The sequence below is a fragment of the Acomys minous genome, assembly GCF_964271855.1.
Source record: "Acomys minous genome assembly, chromosome: 18".
NCBI lineage: Eukaryota > Metazoa > Chordata > Mammalia > Rodentia > Muridae > Acomys > Acomys minous.
The window spans coordinates 64,052,897-64,071,559 of record NC_140501.1 but is presented as its reverse complement, the minus strand read 5'-3'; the positions used below and the strand labels follow the sequence as shown (position 1 = coordinate 64,071,559).

The following is an 18,663-nucleotide window of genomic DNA, read 5'->3' as shown; positions in this document are numbered from 1 at the left end:
CCTGCCTTGTGCTTTCTTCCAACCATCCTCCTGTGGGCGAATGTTTGTGCTGAGCAGCCCTGGGTGCCTTGCACTTCCTGGTGGTCACACAGAGCTCTTTGTGGGTGGGTGGATGTTGCTCAATCTGACTTCGCTATCGCTTTTTCCTCTTGTTGCTCCTGGCATCTGTTCTTTGGCAGCAAGTGAGAGGCATCCTCTACAACCCCCTCTCACTGCCCTCTCCCAGTCCCATTAGAGCCTCACAGATGGGTGCTCTCTTTTCCAGATGAGCACTGAGAAGATTGCTTGACCTTAGCTGTCCCTCTCTGTATCCGTCTGTGTAAACCTCAGCTGTAGGTGATTCTGCACTTTTGCCCTCAGGGGCATTGAACAATATCCGGAGAGATTGTGATTGGGTGTGTACAGGGTGTTGCTACTGGCCTCTACTGGAGATGGGCCAGAGTTATTATTATTATTTTTTAAAGATCCCATATCCTGTTTGCAATATAAATTTTCTCAGTGATTCTGAATCATTAAATAAAAATTAGAGTTGGTACAGGAACCTCAGCACTCTGAGACAGGAGGTTCTTTGGGGGCTTGCTGGCCACCAAGGTAGCTCCAGGCTCATCGAGGACCCTGTCTCAAGGGATTCTGGCAGAGTGATAGAACGAAATATTCAACATTTTCTTCAGGCCTGCTTGGGCACTCGCACACCTGTGTGCACATGTGCATACACATTACACATGTAATGTGTTATGTGTGCACATACACATTACACACACACACACACACACACACACACACACACACACACACACACTGAAAGAGACAGATGAGAAAGAAAAAGATAGAATGGGGAGAAAGAGAGAAATATTAAGATAAGGAATAAGCACAGTGTGTTTAAGCTGGAAATATAGACCTTGGCTTTCCAGGAAAACTCTTTATTTTTACTTTGTTATTTCTCATCTCTCTGCGTGTTTTGTTGTGTAGCTATCTGTCTCTTTCTGTTCCTTCATACCACCCCACCCCTGACGGGTCCCTTCCAAATCCTAAGTTATTTAAGTTGTGTGAGTCAGGTGACTGTGTGTAGGGAGAGGAGAGCAGCTGAGAGAGGAGACACAGGTTGCAGTCTAGAATCTGGGTCTTTATTGAGGTTTATTGAGATGATGACCTTTAGGAACCTTCTGGAAGCTCAAGGATTGGGCACGGCTTTAGCAGGAACTAGAGACAGGCAAGAGCACATGGCACAGAAAACCTGCTCAATTCCAGTTCCAAATTTCCTCACAGGCCTGGCCCAAGCTCCAGGGTTAATTCTCCCTCAAGATCTCATTGATCCAGGGCCGGTAGTGGGAGATTCTGGTGAAGACAGCAGGGGGCTTTGCATTCCGATGCACATAGGAGGCGATGCCTTGGGCTACCCCAGCACACACGAGGGGTCCTCCAGAGTCTCCCTGTTGAGGGCAGAGTGGGGGGAGGGGAGAGGAAACTGATGAGTGGATAGGAGGGAGCCTCTGCCTCTACCCACCTCTATCAGCCTGCAGTTAGGGTGGTTAGGTCTAGGGCCTGTGCCACATCTTCCTCTTTGTGATGCAGCCCCACTGCCTTCCTCATATTACCCCTAGTTCTCTGCACAGCAGACGGAAGTGACCCAGGATAGTCCTGGGAAGGTAGATACTTTGTTTCTGCACTTGGGGATCAGCGGAGTGTCTTCCATTCCTCCTCCTTCTAGAACTCTGGCTCTCAGGAGTGGTTTGTTTGTTTGTTTTTTTTTAAAGAAAACAAAACAAGTAAGAGGCTCACCTTGTATACATTTTGTATCTTCTTGGGATTGCCCACACACAGCTGGAAATTGTGGTAAAAGCTGCTGAAGTGTTTGCAGCCTTGGGGCTCCAAGAGCCTCATCTTTGTCTCCTGCAGTGTGTCGGAGGCTGGCTCATTCACATCTGTTTTGCCCCAGCCAACTGCCCGGCACGTCCTCCCGGGTGGGATGAAGCTGAACTGGGCCGGGAGTGGGAGGGTTCCCACGCCTCGGGTTAGCTTGGCCTTCTCCTTCAACTGTGAAGGGAATCAGGAACTTTTAGAGAGGGTCGTGGGCTATAGGAGGTGGTTACAGGTAATCAGGGAGAAAGAGGGCGAAGTACCTGAGTCTAACAGGGCGTAAGAAGGAAGTGCTGTCCAGATGCAGGGCAGGGGAAGTTCAGGCCAGTGAGGACATGAATGAAAAGTCCCAGGGAGTAGAATAGAGGGAGAAGCTTGTTACCTTCAGTAACATGATGTCATGGAGAACCAAATAGCCATCATATTTTGGATGAGGGAATTGCTTTTCAACCTCGATCTTCTGCCATGTGTCTTCTTCAAGTGTTTTGTTATGGGCTCCTAGGAGGACTGTTATAGACCTGTTGTGAGGAAGGACGGGGCCTGCCTGAGGATGTAGCAATTAGTAGAGTGCTTGCCTAGTGTATATGAAGCACTGGTTTGAGCCACAATGCTGTATAAACTGGCATGGTGGCGCATGCCTATGAGCTCTGCGCTTGGGAGGTAGAGGCAGGAGGATTAGAATTTCAAGGTCATTCTGAGCTGCATAGTGAGTCTGAGGCCAACCTGAGCTACATGAGACTGTGTCTCAAAACGAAAGTATAGATACAACCAACAACAGCGACAACAAAAAGAAAGGGCAGGCAGAGACCGCGACACCTCAGAGATGAGCACAAGGCTGGAAATCCTCGCTGGGAATGGCACGGGACGCTTCCCACCCCACTTTCTGGGCTCGTTGTGGTTTTGGATGGAGTCAGTTTTTAATCAGGAGAGCGACGAGGAGATAATCTACACTTGGGCCTGAGTCAGCTTTTAGGAGGGAAAAGGCTTGGAGAAAGAGTGTTTTCTGGAACAGACACACTTTCCAAGGCTGGCTCCCCAAGCACTGATGGAGAATGTGGAGGAGGAAGAGGACCTATGAGGCAGGGTTAGTACTCCCTGATTTGGGGAACCTTGTATCAGGCCAGTTTTCTACAAGAGCTAGTGAGCAGCAAACTGTAAGTGTCTTGTGGGCGCTGTTCTGTCTTCCTTAGAAAGGGGAACTGAAAGGAAAGAAAGGGAGACATAGGAACATAGAGGGAGGACAGAACAAAAGCTAGATGACTGAACCTACTTAACTCAAGGCCTTAATTGTTACTCATAATGAAGGTTATATCTAAGTCATTGCCATAGAATTTAGTATACTGATACAAAACATGAACATGTCAAATACGTGGTAGATTTTAACACAAAAATACATATACTAAGTCTAACAGATAGATATGACTATATCGATATATGAGGTAAATTAGTTGAATAAGGTCTTCAAAAGCCTCAGAGACACACAGAATATGGCATTTAAAGTTGTCCTTACAATCCTAAATTTCTTCGACAATTAGACAAGTTAACTCCTGACAACACCCAGCCAACCTCAAAGAAGATGATGAGCACCAGAGAACCTCCTTATGGACATGGCTTCAAAGGTGGCAAAATGTCCTGGTTTCTGCCACAAACAGAATCTGCCTAAAAATGGGCAACTTAGATGCAGGCATAGTCGACGGCCGCACTCTGCCAAGTCAGGGTAAGCAAGTCCTCAATAGTTCCTGCCCTGCGAACAAGTCTGGCAGAAATATTAGGCCAGAAAGCTGAAGATGAGGCTCTAACGTTATAAAGTGTATTGGGTGACTGGTCAGGCAGTAAACTGTCTTAAGTCAATTTGTACATTTTGGAAGCTGCTAACGCACACTGCTGGTTCACTCAGGAACTTAAGTTTTATTCTTTCTCAAGTCTCTGAGGGGCATTGAAGACAAGATAATATAGTTTTACAACCAAGCTTAGCTGGTTAGGGGACAAGATCATTTTAGATTAAGATAAAGAAGTTAAGCTATTAGAGTTGAGATAGGATAGATATTGAATTTCATTCCGAAATTTAGACCCAACAAGACAGGAAAGACACTTACTTCAAAAGGGACGAATGCAGATGGCCAAGTCACTATGAATGTAACATGTATAGGACTCATTATTCTCATGATTGTCACATGGTTCTCCCTGTTGTATGTAGTTTGTTTTATACATGTGTAATAAAATAAAAGTATTAAAATAAAAACAAAAGAAATGACCAGCTCTGGACCCTGAGAACTGAAAGCCATTATCTTGAAAATAGGAAGGAAAGATGGCCCAGAAAACTAGTGGGTAAACACAGACAACTGAGCTTTGGGCATCTTCCATATTGAAGCAGGTGTGGAGGGACCACTTTTGGAGAAGCCCCCCCCCCCTTGCATCTGAGAGGAGCTGCATTTACAGTGACTGAGGTGCAGGGCATCTATTGAATGATGTCTCTCTCTTGTCAGTTGACCTAGGCTCAGGATCCCTCTTCGGGATGTGCCCCAGGTTGCCACCCTGGTGGTTCACATCATACTTAGGGCTAAACATCATCTCGTCTCACCTTCCTGCACAATGCGCAGCAGTCAGCACAAAGTTCCGTCTTATCAGGAAGCCACTGCAGGCCGACCGATACTTTCCAGGGGTGACAATTTCCAGATAGGCCATGTAGGGGCGGGAGTGTGGTATGCACTCTGAGCCCCCGATGATCTTCCCTAGAACAGAGAACCCCCGGTGCCTCTCATAAGCATGGGTGCTCTCTCCAGAGAATGCACAGTTGGGTTAAGGTCTAGAGAGGCTTCCCTGGATATCCTTGCTCTAAATCCTGTCCAGGCATCTTTATCAGCCATTTTCACCCACAACTCACTCTACTTCCAATACTCATTTCTTTCTCAAGGCACAGCAGCCAACCCTGCCTTAGATTCAGGCAGTTTCCACTTCTGAATGTTTATGCTCTGCCTTGTCCCTGGCCCATCTGCCCTCCTGCAGCACATGTTGTCTCCTTTCGTCCTGTTCCTTATAGACACAGAACTGCAAAAATGTGCCCGAAGGACGGAGAGAATGTTCCTGTTCTCCCAAAGTCTCCCTCTTTCTCCCACTTGCTTTAGGGGTCCCACCTCAGTCAACACAAGCTCCCGTGTTCCTGGAAACTACCCTGGCTTTAAAGAATGGCTGGGCATATTCCAAGAGGAGGCTTTCCTCCAAGGCTCCAGAGAAGAGCTGTGAGACCCCGTCTGAGAGTCTCACAAGCCATACTGAGCTTTATTGTCCCAGGGCCTGACCCTGCAGATTTGAGAGGGAAGGATGCCAACACTCACCAGCTTTGGCGCTGGAGCCCAGGAGAAAGAACAGCAGATGGAGAGCAAGAAGATGCATCCTCTCAGAGGGGCGGCTCACGGCTGGCTGCAGCCTTTATCTTTGAGTCTTAGGACTTATTACTCCCAGCAGGCAGGGGAGTGGCAGAGCTGTTACCACAGGAACTGTGTGGTCATGGTTTCTTCTTTAAGTCAGCTGTCTTCATCACTGGACATTCCTCCAGAATAACACTGTTTTTTTTTTCCCACTAGAGGTGAAATTGAAGCCTGGACTCTTACATCCCAGAGACTCAGATGGGTCCTCAACTGGGCTTCTGTGTGGGTTAGGAGTGTGGGGACAGAATATGGAAGGGTCTTACCTTATCTATTTAGGGTGGCTTGTTAAAGGCCCCTAGAAACTTGGGTTGAGGACAATCTTTGCTTTGAGCATCCAGGAGCACAGGTTGTGGTTACTATAGCCCACAACAGGAAACATGTTTTGTAGAAAGACTCAATGAACACACACATGCATAAACACGTACATGGTATGCCATTTAGACAAAATGAAGAGGATTAAAGTATTAATCAGGAATGGGGTAAGAGGCTGGGGGAGGATATATCTATCTATCTATCTATCTATCTATCTATCTATCTATCTTATGGAAATCCACTAATTAGTAAGTTAATTTAAAAAGGGTTTGGGCAGAATTAAGATTGGTGGCAAATGTCAATACTGGAAAAACATGGGCCATTTAAATGAACATTACAATACTATCTGTGGGGTACCTCCCTATAAGTTATTGGTCAGGGAGTCCCCAGAGGTCTCCAAACAACACAAACTATTGCCGTTGCTCTTGGTTGCTCATCATAACATCGTAGTAAGGCCTTATTGCTGAAGATACCACACATGCTGGCTTTGGGGAATAGAAGAGCAATCTCAAACTGACGTGAAAGCTTTTTACATTTTGGCCTCTTTTTGTGGTTCTGGAGGGTGCTCTTCAGGCCGCTGGAGGAGAAAAGACATCATCAGCAGCCTTGCCCAGCTCTTGAGCCTGTAGACTGTAATACAGATCTGCCAGGCAAGATGTGTCCACTAGTGCCATAGCGGCATGACTGCTGTGGTGCCAACAACTGAGTTTTGTCTGGATTTGAGGCCTGCTCCACAGGAGGAAATTTCATACCTATTGCTATAATGTTGATGTATTATAGACATGAGCTACTGTCATCCTCTGCCAGAGAAGCTTCTCTTTGCAGGGTCCAGCAGTCAGTGTGGAGATGTTTAGCTCACTAACATGCGGAGAGTAAAAGACAGGATGCACAGCCCTACACAGACACGCACATTACTTCCCCACTCCCCAGTCAAGGCTCAAGAAATGTTGTGGAAGAGGATGCAGAAAGGATACAGGAGCCAGAGGGTGGAGAGTGGTGGTGTGACAGGCTGCTTTCTGGATGTGGGATCTCTCACACTTAAGGACTTAGAGCAGCTGTGGTTTCCTGCACAAGCTTACAGAAGAGCGAGCCAGCCAAGGTCCTGTCACAGGTGAGGTAGATCTTCTCCAGACCCCACTGCATACTGAGGAGCTTTTGTCAGTGACTATCGGCTGGCGGAGGCAGAATTCGTCTTTATTGAGTAGGTAGCCACTGATGGTGGCTCATATGGCCCGTACATATGCATGCATGGCAGCAGTAACTGGACTTATTGGGGTTATAAAAAAAAATGAAGTTGGAAGGGAGTTGCGTTAAGAGATGGATATAATCCTATTTTGCTGTATGGAGATTTAAAAAAAAAAAGAAAAAAATTTAAAATGTCCTCTGTTAATTTGTATGCTACTCCATTTCATTCATTGCAATATATATTAAAACTCAAATATTATTTTTCTTAAATAATGGTTACATGAAATTTGAAACATATTAACCTGCATTTCTCTTTCTTGGAACCAGTGTTTATGGTCTAAGGAAGAACACAGAGAGGAAGAGGAAAAAGAAGGACTAAAGGAGGAAGCTGGCTCCTGTGTAGGACTCCATGCAGCTCCACATGAGAGCAAAGAGATGGGATGACCACGTCCTCAGGCTGTCACGCCCTTAGCTACCTTGTTACCTTCATAGCAACCGTTAAATAGTTACCGTTGTTTCAATTTTGTTCATCTGACTTTTCGGGTTTATGGTTTAGAATTAGATCTTTCTGATTTCAAATCAAGGGTTCTCTCTGCTCAACGGTCCAAGAGAAAGAGCCTTGCTAAGTTTGAGGGGGGAGGGATAGGAGGTAAGCAATTTTCCCTGGAAGGCTAGGGTGGTTCTAAACTGAAGAAGACAAAGCCAGAGTCTGCGAGTTAACACGCTTTCTTTCTTTCTTTTTGTTAAAACTGCCTTGGAAAATAGCATTACTGCCTGTTTACAAATGTAGACGTGAAACCGAGACCAAGACCACACACTCTACCTCTCACTATTCACACACACTTCAAGCACCTGCCTGGTGCTGCCCCAGACTTGGAAGAGGGGCTCTGTAGACGAGCAGGCAACACAGGTCAGTGACATTTCCCATGGAGACCTGTAGAAGGTTAAGTTCCTTGGTGGGAGCCTACAGAGGGGTAAGTGCCTCTCCCACATTTCTCCACCATGTCCTGGGGGCAGCATGGGCTCCTGAGCACAGGGATCGTTTCCTTAGCAACCATCAGCTGTGTTGCTCTCAGCCAAGCTCACCCACATCTCTGATCCTCTCAATGAAAAGACATTTATACACATTTCCCTAAGGCTGGTGCTCACGTCAGCATTTAGGATTATCAGTACTGCTCACTTCACCCTCTAGGGTTGCCACGTGAAGTGCACAATGCCCAGTTAAGTTTGTATTCCAGGCGAATAACAACAAAATCCATCCCCAGTGTCGAATGGGACCTTTACTGATAACTGTCGTCTATCTAAAGTTTGAATTTAGCTGTAAGTCCTGTGTTCTCACTTGGTAGAACAGAGAGCTCTTCTCTGACACTCCATCACTAGCAGGGCAGAGGAGATCTGGAGGTGGAAGAGTCTTGTCTGGTCGCTCTGCATCGGTGAGCCCAAGGCTCTGAGGCCTAGGCAAGGGTTATTCTCTTGTGTAGTTGAAAATGGAGGGGTAGGCCATGGAGCACGAGGGTACCGGCTCCATGACATCATGGCTCAGATCTACCAGCAGTGAGTTGTGTTTAATCTGCTTGGCTGAAGGGGGAGAGAAGAGATACCATTCAGTCCCCAGCAGGGCATCCGCCGCATTGATACTGAACCCATGGTAGGCCTGCATTCTCTTTGTCTGGTATAGTTTACCAGAATTCTGCTTTCTCCTCTGCTTTTCTTGTCTGCTTTATACGTTGGCGGCATAGTTTGTAGTTTAATAATGGTTTGAAGATCATGAGGTTGGGAGTGTGAGAAGTTAGGAGGGAACGTTGCCTTTACTGAAGGGCAGTAGCTGATGAAGCCCATTGGTTTTGTTGCCTCGGGGAAGCCGGGCTGGGCAATCTTCTTATTGCTACAGTGTGAGGGCACTGCTCATGATGATGGGAAGACGGGATTGCAAAGGGGTGTGTCCCATTCCATCAAGAGTCGGGTAAGCAGAGAGCAGACAGGAAGTGCGATTCTAATATAAAACTCCAAGACCAGCCTGAAGCAACCTCCCCCGAGGCGGCACCTTTTAGGGGTCTACATAACCTTCCAAAGGCAGTGCCTCTAGCTGGGGACCCAGTGTTCAATGATACGAGCCACAGTGAACGGCTCAAAAGGTTTGTTTAATTCACAACGTAATATTGCACACAGTGCGTACTCAAAATTTCAATCCTCTACAGCGTTGTAAGGCTGTTGGGGAAATTGGACTATCATAACAGAATACGCTACAGAGTTCATGCGGCTCTGGCAGGGACAGCCACACCCAGGAGTGGTTAACTTCCTCCGTCCCTCCCTTCTTCTCTCCCTTCCTCCCTCCTGTTCTCCTCTACTCCCTCCTCTCTCATTCTTGATTTTGAGATAGGCTTTCATTTAATCCAGGATAGCCTTGAACTCCATATGTAGCTGGGGCGGTTGCCTTGAACCCTGCTCCTCCTGCCTCTGCCTCCCGAGTGCTAGGACTCTGTGTGTGCACTGCTATGTCCAGTTTAGGATTTGTTTCCGAGGAAATAATTTAGTAATGTGATGCTGGGAGGAGTTAGTATGCTTAAGATATATTTGGTGCACAAAGATGACTCCGAGCTAACCTTAGCAGCTTTGCACCATAGCATGAGGAGCTGGCTGTAGTGGCCCACACTGCAATCCTCAGTACTTGGGAGGCTGAAGCAAGAATGTGGTGCTTGTTCCAGGCTAGCCTGGGCTTCAAGCAAGACCTTATATAAAACAAAAAGAGAACGAAGCAAAATATCCCCAAAATGTTTATGCTTAAAAAATAACTCGAGGTCATTTTCTTTCCTTCTTCAAAATATTTCTAGAGCTACTAAAATTTTCCATTTACAAAATAATTGATAAAAAACCATTTCTTTGGATGGTACGAGATAGGGGCAGATGGTAACTTGTGCTGCAGGGCATTAATTACCATGGCTGTTTTTTTTCTTGTCCCACATCACCAGAGACTAGACTCTCCTCATTATAAGCTATTTTTTCCCCCTGAAAGTAAATCTTCTTTAGTCGTTTGTTTAGCACTGGAACAGTTTGCAATTTCTTTGGTCTGAAGATTTACCCATTTTTGCTGACTTCTGGGTTTTGTTTCTATCTTTGCAAAGCTTGGGTGAGAACCTGCTGACCTCTTGGACACTTCCCTCAGCTGCTGTTGGCTGAGCTGATTTTCCGTTTGGACATCCCCGGTAGGTGTCTGCTGCTAATGGTACACTGAGAGGCTATATTAAACACTGCTACTGTACCCACCATGGGCAAAACCTTATGTGCACGTTTCCCTTGCTAACCTCTTGGGACTGGGCTTGTTCTCTTGTTCCCAGGGTCGGCTGGGCAGGCTGCTTCTGTCCCCCCATCCACCACGCCTAAGAATGATCAGGCTTTTATTTTGACTTTGGAACCTCTGCTCCTTTGACACCAGGAGCCCTTGTGATGGGGTTTGCTCTGTAGTGGTGACCGACTGGAAGCCATTCAGCCTGTGGCCCTCAGCCCAGCGCCCAGGAGTCTCCACCTGCTCCACCATTGTTGTGCGCCATGCTGCGGGGGGTGGTGGTGGTGGTGGTGGTGGTGGTGGTGGTGGTGGGAGGGTGGGGGGATGGGTGGGGTGGGTGCAGGGGGGTGGAGTCACGCTCTCCTCACATTCAGGTGTCCAGGTGCAGGAGTGAAGATTGTCCCAAGTACATGTTGTTCTTGGACTATGGGGGTAAAGAGGCAGTGTGGCCTCAGCTACAGGCTAGTGAGTGTTCACAGCTAAGAAAACACGCAGCTCCTGTCTTTGCCTTATGTGTCACCCTTTGAGACTTTTGTGTAAGCTGAGCGTGGTGGCACATGCTTGCGGTCCTAGCACTAGGGAGGCGGAGGAGAAGGACTATGAGCTGAAAGTCGGTCTGAACAACATATTGAGACTATGCCCAAACTAAACCAATGTTAATCAAAAAGAAGAAAAAAAGACCCAACCATTTAGTTACACAACTATAAACAAGATTTAGAAAAAAATATCAGAAGTCTCCTATATAACTATAATCCAACACAGATTTTTAATAATAATAAAAATAGATCCTTTTAGGTTATTTAGTCCCCATACGTATGCTCTCTTGACCCGAGAGTTAGAATACAGTTTATAGTCAGTCTTGCACTTTGATATCTGTCTTTACATCTGTATCAAACACTGGTGAAGCTGGAAACACAGATGTGAGGGCTAGCAGGCAGTGAGGAGGATGGAGGTGCTGAGTCTGGGGCTGGTAGTGGCATCAGTTTTTCATGATGCCATAGTCAGAGGGTCAAGCCCATCATAGTCCTCCCTGGGGCATGGTAGACCTCATGTGTGGTCTCTTCAATTTCAGACTCCACAGTACTCTGCAGCAATGCGCTGTTTCCCTTGACTAATTACAATGAGGAGCTGGCTACTTACAGGTTGACCTAGCTCAGGAATTCTCCTGAATGGCTGGACACCACTATGCCATCTTTGAGGAAGATGGTAGTTCAGTTTGGGTGGCTCAGAAGCAGTTCTAGAACCTGCTGTATGCTTAAGTTCTTGAAGGGTGGTCTCTTTCCAGCGATAGCTAGCTCTGCCCAGAAAGGGCTGATACTCTTCTGTTGTGACTGATGTAGCTGCAATCACATTCTAAGGACTTCTTTTTTTAAAAAATTAATTAATTAATTCACTTTACATGCCATAGTGTATCCCTCTCCCTCTCTCTTTCCCCATCCCTATTCTTCAGAAAAGGGGAGGCCTCCCCCACCCCAGCTCACTAAGTCTGCATCAGGGTTGAACGTGCCATCTTTCCCTGTGGCCTGGTGGTGGGAAGTAATAAAAAGGCAGGCAACAGAGTCCATGTCAGAGACAGCCACATGAAGCCTTAGCTCCCCATATTCTACATTTGTGTAGGGGACCTAGTTCCAATCTATGCATGGTTGCTGTGTGGTGCTTCAGTCTCTGAAAGGCCTTCTGGGCCCTGGTTAGTTGGCTCTGTTGGTCTTCTTGTGGAACTCTTGCCACTTCCAGGTCTTTCTATCCATCTTTCCCTTTTCCACAAGACCCCCATGTTTCCCCCAACATTTGGCTGTGAGTCTTCCCCATCTGTTTGGATCGCTGCTGGGTATAGCCTCTCAAAGGACAGCTACGCTAGGCTCCTGTCTGTGAGCATAGCAGAGTATCGTTAATAGTGTCAGGGGTTGGTTCTCTCCCATGGGGTGGGGGTCTCAGGTTGGGCCAGGCATTGGTTGGACATTTTCTCAGTCTCTGTTCTATCTTTATTCCTTCACATCTTGTAGGCAGGGTAAACTTTGGGTTGGAGTTTTTGTGTGTGTGGGTTGGTGTTCTCCTCCCTCTACTAGGATTCCTGTCTAGTTAGAGGGTGGCCTCTTCAGGCTTCATGGCCCCTGTTACTAGAGTCTCAGCCAGAATCACATCCTTATCCTCCCAGAAGCCTACCCTGTCCTAGGTTTCCAGCTTGTTACAGAGATGCCTTGGCCCATGGTTTCTCTTCTCTCTGCCAGCCCTCTGTCCTCTGGACCCCACTCTCCCCAGGTCTGATCGTCACCCTCAGATGTCCCAGGCTCATGGATCAGTAGGATTAACATAGTAGAATTGGCTATCTTACCAAAAGAAATCTTCAGATTCAATTTTATTCCCATCAAAATACCAACACAATTCTTTACAGACCTTGAAAGAGCAATTCTAAACTTCATATAGAAAAGCAAAAAAAACCCAGAATAGCTAAAACAATCTGTACAATAAAAGAACTTTAGGAGGTAGCTCCATTTCTGCCTTCAAGCTATCCTACAGAGTAATATTAATAAAAACTGCGTGGTATTGGCACAAAAACAGACTGGTTGATTAATGGAATTGAATCGAAGACCCAGAAATAAACCCACACATCTACAGAATTTGATTTTTGACAAAGGAACCAAAAACCATACAATGGAAAAAAAAGATAGCATTTGCAACAAATGGTGCTGGTATAACTGCATGCCTACATGTAAAAAATGCAAATAGATTCATATTTGTCACCCTGAACAAAACTAAAGTCCAAGTGGATCAAAGACCTCAACATAAAAACCAGATAGACTGAATTTATTAGAGGAAAAAGTAGGGAAGAGCCTTGGAGACACTGTCACAGGCAGCAACTTCCTGAACAGAACACCAATAGCTCAGGCTCTAAGACCAACAATTAATAAATGGGACCTCATAAAACTGAAAAGCTTCTGTAAGGCAAAGGACACTGTCAACAGAACAAAATGACAGTTTACAGATTGGGAAAAGATCTTCACCAGTCCTATATATGACAAAGGGTTAATATCCAAAATATATAAAGAACTAAACTAAAAACTTAAACACCAGCAAACCAAATAATCCAATTATAAAAAGAGGTACAGAGCTAAACAGAATTCTTTAAAAAAATTTATTTATTAATTCATTCATATTACATATAAATTGTTATCTCATTCCTTCTATCCTCCCATTCCTCCCTCCCTCCCACTTTCACCCTATTCCCCTCCCTTATGACTGTGACTGAGGGGGACCTCCTCCCCCTGTATATGATCATAGGGTATAAAGTTTCTTCTTGGTAGCCTGCTGTCCTTTCTCTGTGTGCCACCAGGCCTCCCCATTAAGGGGACGTGGTCAAATATGGGGCATCAGAGTTCATGTGAAAGTCAGTCCCCACTCTTCACTCATTTGCAGAGAATGACCAAACAGAATTCTTAACAGAAGAATATGGAATGGCTGAGAAACACTTAAAGAAATGCTCAACATCCTTGGTCATCAGAGAAATGCAAATCAAAATGACTCTGAGATTCCATCTTACACCCATCAGAATGGCTAAGACCAAAAACTCAAGTGACAGCACATGCTGATGAGGATGTGGAGAAAAGGGAACATTCCTTCATTGCTGGTGAGAGTGCAAACTTGTACAACCACTTTGGAAATCAATCTGGTTCTTTCTCAGAAAATTGGGAGTAGCTCCACCTCAAGACCCAGCTATACCACTCCTGGGCATATACCCAAAAGATGCTTCATTATATGACAAGGACATTTGCTCAACTATGTTCATAGTAGCTTTATCCATAATAGTTAGAATCTGAAAACAATGTAGATGTCCCTCAACTGAAGAGTGGATAAAGAAACCGTGGTACATTTACACAGTGTAATAGTACTCAGCTATTAAAAACAAGGAAATCCTGAAATTTGCAGGCAAATGGATGGAGCTAAAAAAGATCATCCAGAGTGAGGTAACCCAGACCCAGAAGGACACACATGGTGTATACTCACTTACAAGCAGATATTAACCATATATTACAGGATAAACATACTATAACACACAGACACAAAGAAGATAAGTTACAAAGAGAACCCAAGGAAAGATTATTAAATCTCACTCAGAAGGGGAAATAGACTAGACAGCAGAAGTGGTTCCAAGGACTTCTGAGGGCAGGATCTCCTATAGCTGCAGGTGCAATGTGGAGAAGATGGTGATGGCGGGACAGATATTGAGGTCACAAGCCATCAACAGTCATGTCTGACCTGTACATGACATTTGCTACGATGTGTGGAGAGGATGCAGTGGCTAAGGCATGGGGGTCTGTGGGGAGAAGAGCTGAGAGGCAAGGAAGGAGAAGAGGAGAAGAAAGGACAGTGGAGGAAATCGGCAGAACAGTGCAAATTAGTCTGGATGCGAAATCTGGTAGTACACAGCCACGCATGTTAGGTAATACTCAGTAACCCACAGCGGCACACCCTGTGCCAGGAAAGCAGAAGTCAAGATTGTTAATTTTCCAAAAGGGTAGCCCCAAACAATTCTTCATTAAGCTTAGGGAGGGGATGAGCTTTTACAGCATAGAGTGGAGTCACACCGCTGCCGGGGGCTATGCCTTTATTGAGATGCATTACAGGGAATAATCAATCACCACAGACTTGTGTATCTTTGAGATCTTTGGGGGCAGGTTGGGGACAGGCTGGAGATAGGCTTTGTTGTACCCAAGGGTTCTAGAAGAGCTCTGGCTTGCAGATTCTGACTCAGGCTGGCCAGGCTTTTCAGCTACTATCCTCCTTTATCACTTTTTTAATCCAGGGCACATATGGGGAGATTCGGGTGAAGACTGCAGGGGGCTTTGCATCTCCACGTCCATAAGATACAATGCCATGGGCTACCCCAGCACACAGTAAAGGTCCCCCGGAGTCTCCCTGTAGGTTTGAAAAAGCAGACTATTGGCAAAGACCACCTTCCCTCCAACTACAGACCCCCCACCATAGTTAATCTCAGAGTGAAGTAAGGTGTCCTGGCTCCCTGTGAGTCAGAAGTTAGGAGTTTAGTGCCTGTTTTTTCCCCCTCTGGCCTTAACCCAATGCTTAGTTTGTCTCCCTTCGCTCCTGTCCTTCTGGTGCCCTATGGGAAGGTTGTAGGCAGGGCTTGGGCATAGAGAGATGAGAGCCAGAGGGAGCATTTCAGTTCCCAGAGTGCTAGGAGCCTAAGACACAGGCGCTAGCCACTGCAGAGGACAGCTGATTGGCCCTCTTCTGCCACTGACACCGTCTCCTAATGGGCGGGGTGGGGGTGGGGGTGGGGGTGGGGGTGGGGGAACACCAGGTGCGCGCGCACTCACCTTGTACGCTGATCTTATCTTTGTCGGACTGCCCACGCAGACCTGGAAGTCATAGTTGTAATGCCAGTAGTTTTTACAGGCCGTCTTATCCATGATTCTTAGTTTCACCTCCCTCAGCATATCCGACGTTGGTTGCAGCACACCGGTTCTCCCCCAGCCAGCTGCCCGGCACATTTTTCCAGGTTTAATAAAGTCAGACGGAGCAGGCAGGGAAATCACATCTACCGCAGGAGTCACCGTAGCTTTCTTTTCAAGCTGCGGGGTCGGGGTGGAGTGGAAAGAGAAAAGAGATGGCAAACCAGAGAAGGATGCTGTCTGGGACAGGGGTCGTTTCTCACTGGGGTGCTCACGGCATGGAATTCAGGCATGGGTTCTGAGGAAATAAATTGGACAAGAGAGACCTGGAGAGCCTGAGCCAGGAGGAGAGTTGAGAAAGGGAGAGTGAAGAAGGGGAAAAAAAATAGCAGCACCTTCAGTAACATGATATCATGGAGATTGGAGTAGAAGTTGTAGTTTGGGTGAACGATCTGTTTCTTGACTTTTATCTTCTGCTGTGTGGATTCTGTCTTGCTCACGTCATGAGCTCCGAGAGTGACAGTGATTTTTCTGTTGTAAAAAGAAGAGAAGCAGTAAAAAGTGATGACCCCATGGGGAGAATTCACTCTGAGCAGAGGCTCATCAAGGTCTTTCTTCTCCATCCCAGTGCAGAGCCACTTGAGAGACTTAGATGGAGCTCCCAGGACCACCGCCTTCCCAGAAGGACCGAGCTCAGGAAAACAGGTCTAAGAACGTTCCCCCACCTCAGAACTTGGATTGAACCCATGACTTGCACATGGTAGACAGGCACCCTATGCTGAAGCTCATTCCAATACTGAGAGCTCTAGTGACACCAGAGGAAAGAGACAGTTTGTCCCAACTGGAGCCCTGCTTAAAGCTCTGGCCTCTGCAAATGGAGATGACAAATGAAATGGTTCAAATGAGTGGCTTTGTGTTCCCTTTGTCCTCTCAGTATAAATAGGAGGCAATCTGGAGACGACCAGGGCTGAGACTTCTCCTCAGGTCTCTGGGGCTTTGTTACTTGGGCTCATGCCTTTCGTCACGTGAAAAGCCTCTTACCTTCCTTTGCAGTGTGCAGCAGTCATTACAAATTGTTGGTTTATGAGAAACCCACCACAGCTGCCAGTGTAACCTCTCTCAGTGGTGATGTCCAGATAGGCCATGTAAGGACGGGAGTGTGGCTTGGACTCCACACCACCGATAATCTCCTCTGGAACAAAAAAGCCCAAACCCCTGGTCACAGACTAGTGAGACACCCCAACACAGCAGAGGAAGACGAGGCTAAAGCTAAGTGACTGCTCCATCCCATCCCATCCCATCCCATCTCTCATGGAGCTCAGGCCCTTCCACACGTCCTTTGGTCATCCCTCCCCTGTTGATCTTTCCTCCCCGGTTCTCCCTGTCCACTGCCATCCTGCATCTTAGAACACAATGGCCATTCATTCATGTGTCTGAGCTGCCACTTTATTGAGACATCTCTTCACATCCTCATCCTGTCTTCCTCAGCACTGCCTATCAGAACAGAGGGTATTTTGGTGACATGACGTGAAGGAGAATTACTTTTCCATTCTTGCTTCCTCTAGGAGATCTCCCCTGCACTACCTCACTTTAGGATCCTGCCTCACTTTAGGGTCTCCGTCACCAAGTTAATGAATCAAGGACAGCTGCTGTCCTCAGAGGTTAGGGAGGGAAAAGACAAAACTCACCAGCTCCAGCTTCAGGAGGCAAGAGGAGGGCAAACAGGAAGAGTAGGGCCTGCATCTTCCCGCTGGAGCAGCCTGGGTGAGCTTCTGGTGTGTCCCTGCCCTGGCTCCAGTTTTTATAGTTCCAAAGTAAGGAGAAAGGAAGATCTGGAAACCACAGATCTGGCTTGGTCAAGCTTTGTTTTCCTTATCAGAAATTCTCATGACTCTGCTTGCTGCTGGTGCTGAAGCTGTGGCCAGAATCTGAGACTCCTGAATCTCATGATGAGGTGCTGACTCCACCCTTCTAAGAAGCTCCCTGTCCCCCCTCCCCACTTCCCCCACCGAGGCAGGACAGCCACAAAGGGAGGGGGACCTAGACAAGGGATCATGGCACTGTTCCTATGAACAGCCAGGTATTACTGTCAGCTTTGAAGCCCAAGCTGCACAGGTGTAAAGATTCACCTCTGTCATGGCACAAAAGCAGGCATCTGCAGTGTGTGAACATGTGGGTGTGAGGGAGTACGTTTTAGTTTTGGTTGTGAGCCTAGCCTTTAATGGCTGAGCTATCTCTCTGTCTCCAGCCCAGGAGTACATTTTATTAAACAAACAAGCAAGCAAGCAAACAAACAAGCAAACAAACTGATGTTGGTATGACTCAGCCTGAGGGCCATTGTTTGTGTTGGCAGCTGGAAGGGCATCTCATCTTTAGTCAGATAAATAGAAGACAATAGAATGTGGCTTTGAGAGATATCAGGCATGACCAAGGTTCTCAACCTTCCTAAGGCTGCCACTCTTGAACACAATTCCTCATGATGTGTTGAACCCCCAGCCACTGCTATTCCGTAACTCTAATTTTGCTACTGTTAATGAATTGAAATGTAAAACATCTGGTATTTGACCCCCAGGTTAAAAACAGCTGCTGTAAATGCGTGTCCTGATTTGGTCATACTAATAGCCCCTTGGGTAGATATTGCAATACACAATATTTAGGGAGAACTCTACGGACTTTCAGGATACCACAGAATAGGAAGATCATACATTTAATTAGCAAGTCTCTAAAACTTGTTTTCAACTCCAGTGGGACGAACAGAAAACACAATGGCCATACTTAAAGTGCTACATCTGTGTCCTGCAGGGGATCTCAGGGTTTCTAGTTACATGTCATACTTGCTTGGTGACAATGTGGTATCTGGCAGGCCAGTATTTGAGGCTGTAGCTGATGATTTCATCTTTTCATGTGTCACTGGAAATTAAACACTGCTCTCAATTAAACAGGAACAAGCCATTGATTATAAATTTTATTCTTGCTTAATTGATTACAATTTGAAATTCTGTGCATTTTTGGAATGATTGACCTATTGTTACATTTCTTCTCTGTGCTTTTTCTTTCTTTTTTTTTCATTTCAAATAATTTATTGTCTCTGCCATGCTTTCCGCATAGCAGAGCTTAAGCTGTCACTCACTGAAAGGCTATTTATACAGTCTGAAGTTCCAATGGATTCCTGGATTTGTGTTCTTCTACT

The 18,663-nt window shown here is 46.3% G+C and overlaps 1 protein-coding gene across 1 annotated transcript; it reads right to left on the bottom strand.

Annotated features, from left to right (window-relative positions):
- Positions 1 to 1,102: 1,102 nt before the first annotated feature.
- Positions 1,103 to 17,362, bottom strand: LOC311589122 (mast cell protease 4-like). The gene is made up of 9 exons (XM_084767405.1): positions 17,162 to 17,362; positions 16,515 to 16,665; positions 15,869 to 16,004; positions 15,399 to 15,653; positions 14,835 to 14,979; positions 4,439 to 4,589; positions 2,240 to 2,375; positions 1,780 to 2,034; positions 1,103 to 1,430 (listed from the first exon to the last, which is right to left on the bottom strand). Exons 1-9 carry the CDS (start codon positions 17,214 to 17,216, stop codon positions 1,287 to 1,289), a joined length of 1,428 nt encoding a protein of 475 aa, XP_084623531.1. The 5' UTR covers positions 17,217 to 17,362; the 3' UTR covers positions 1,103 to 1,286.
- Positions 17,363 to 18,663: the final 1,301 nt, after the last annotated feature.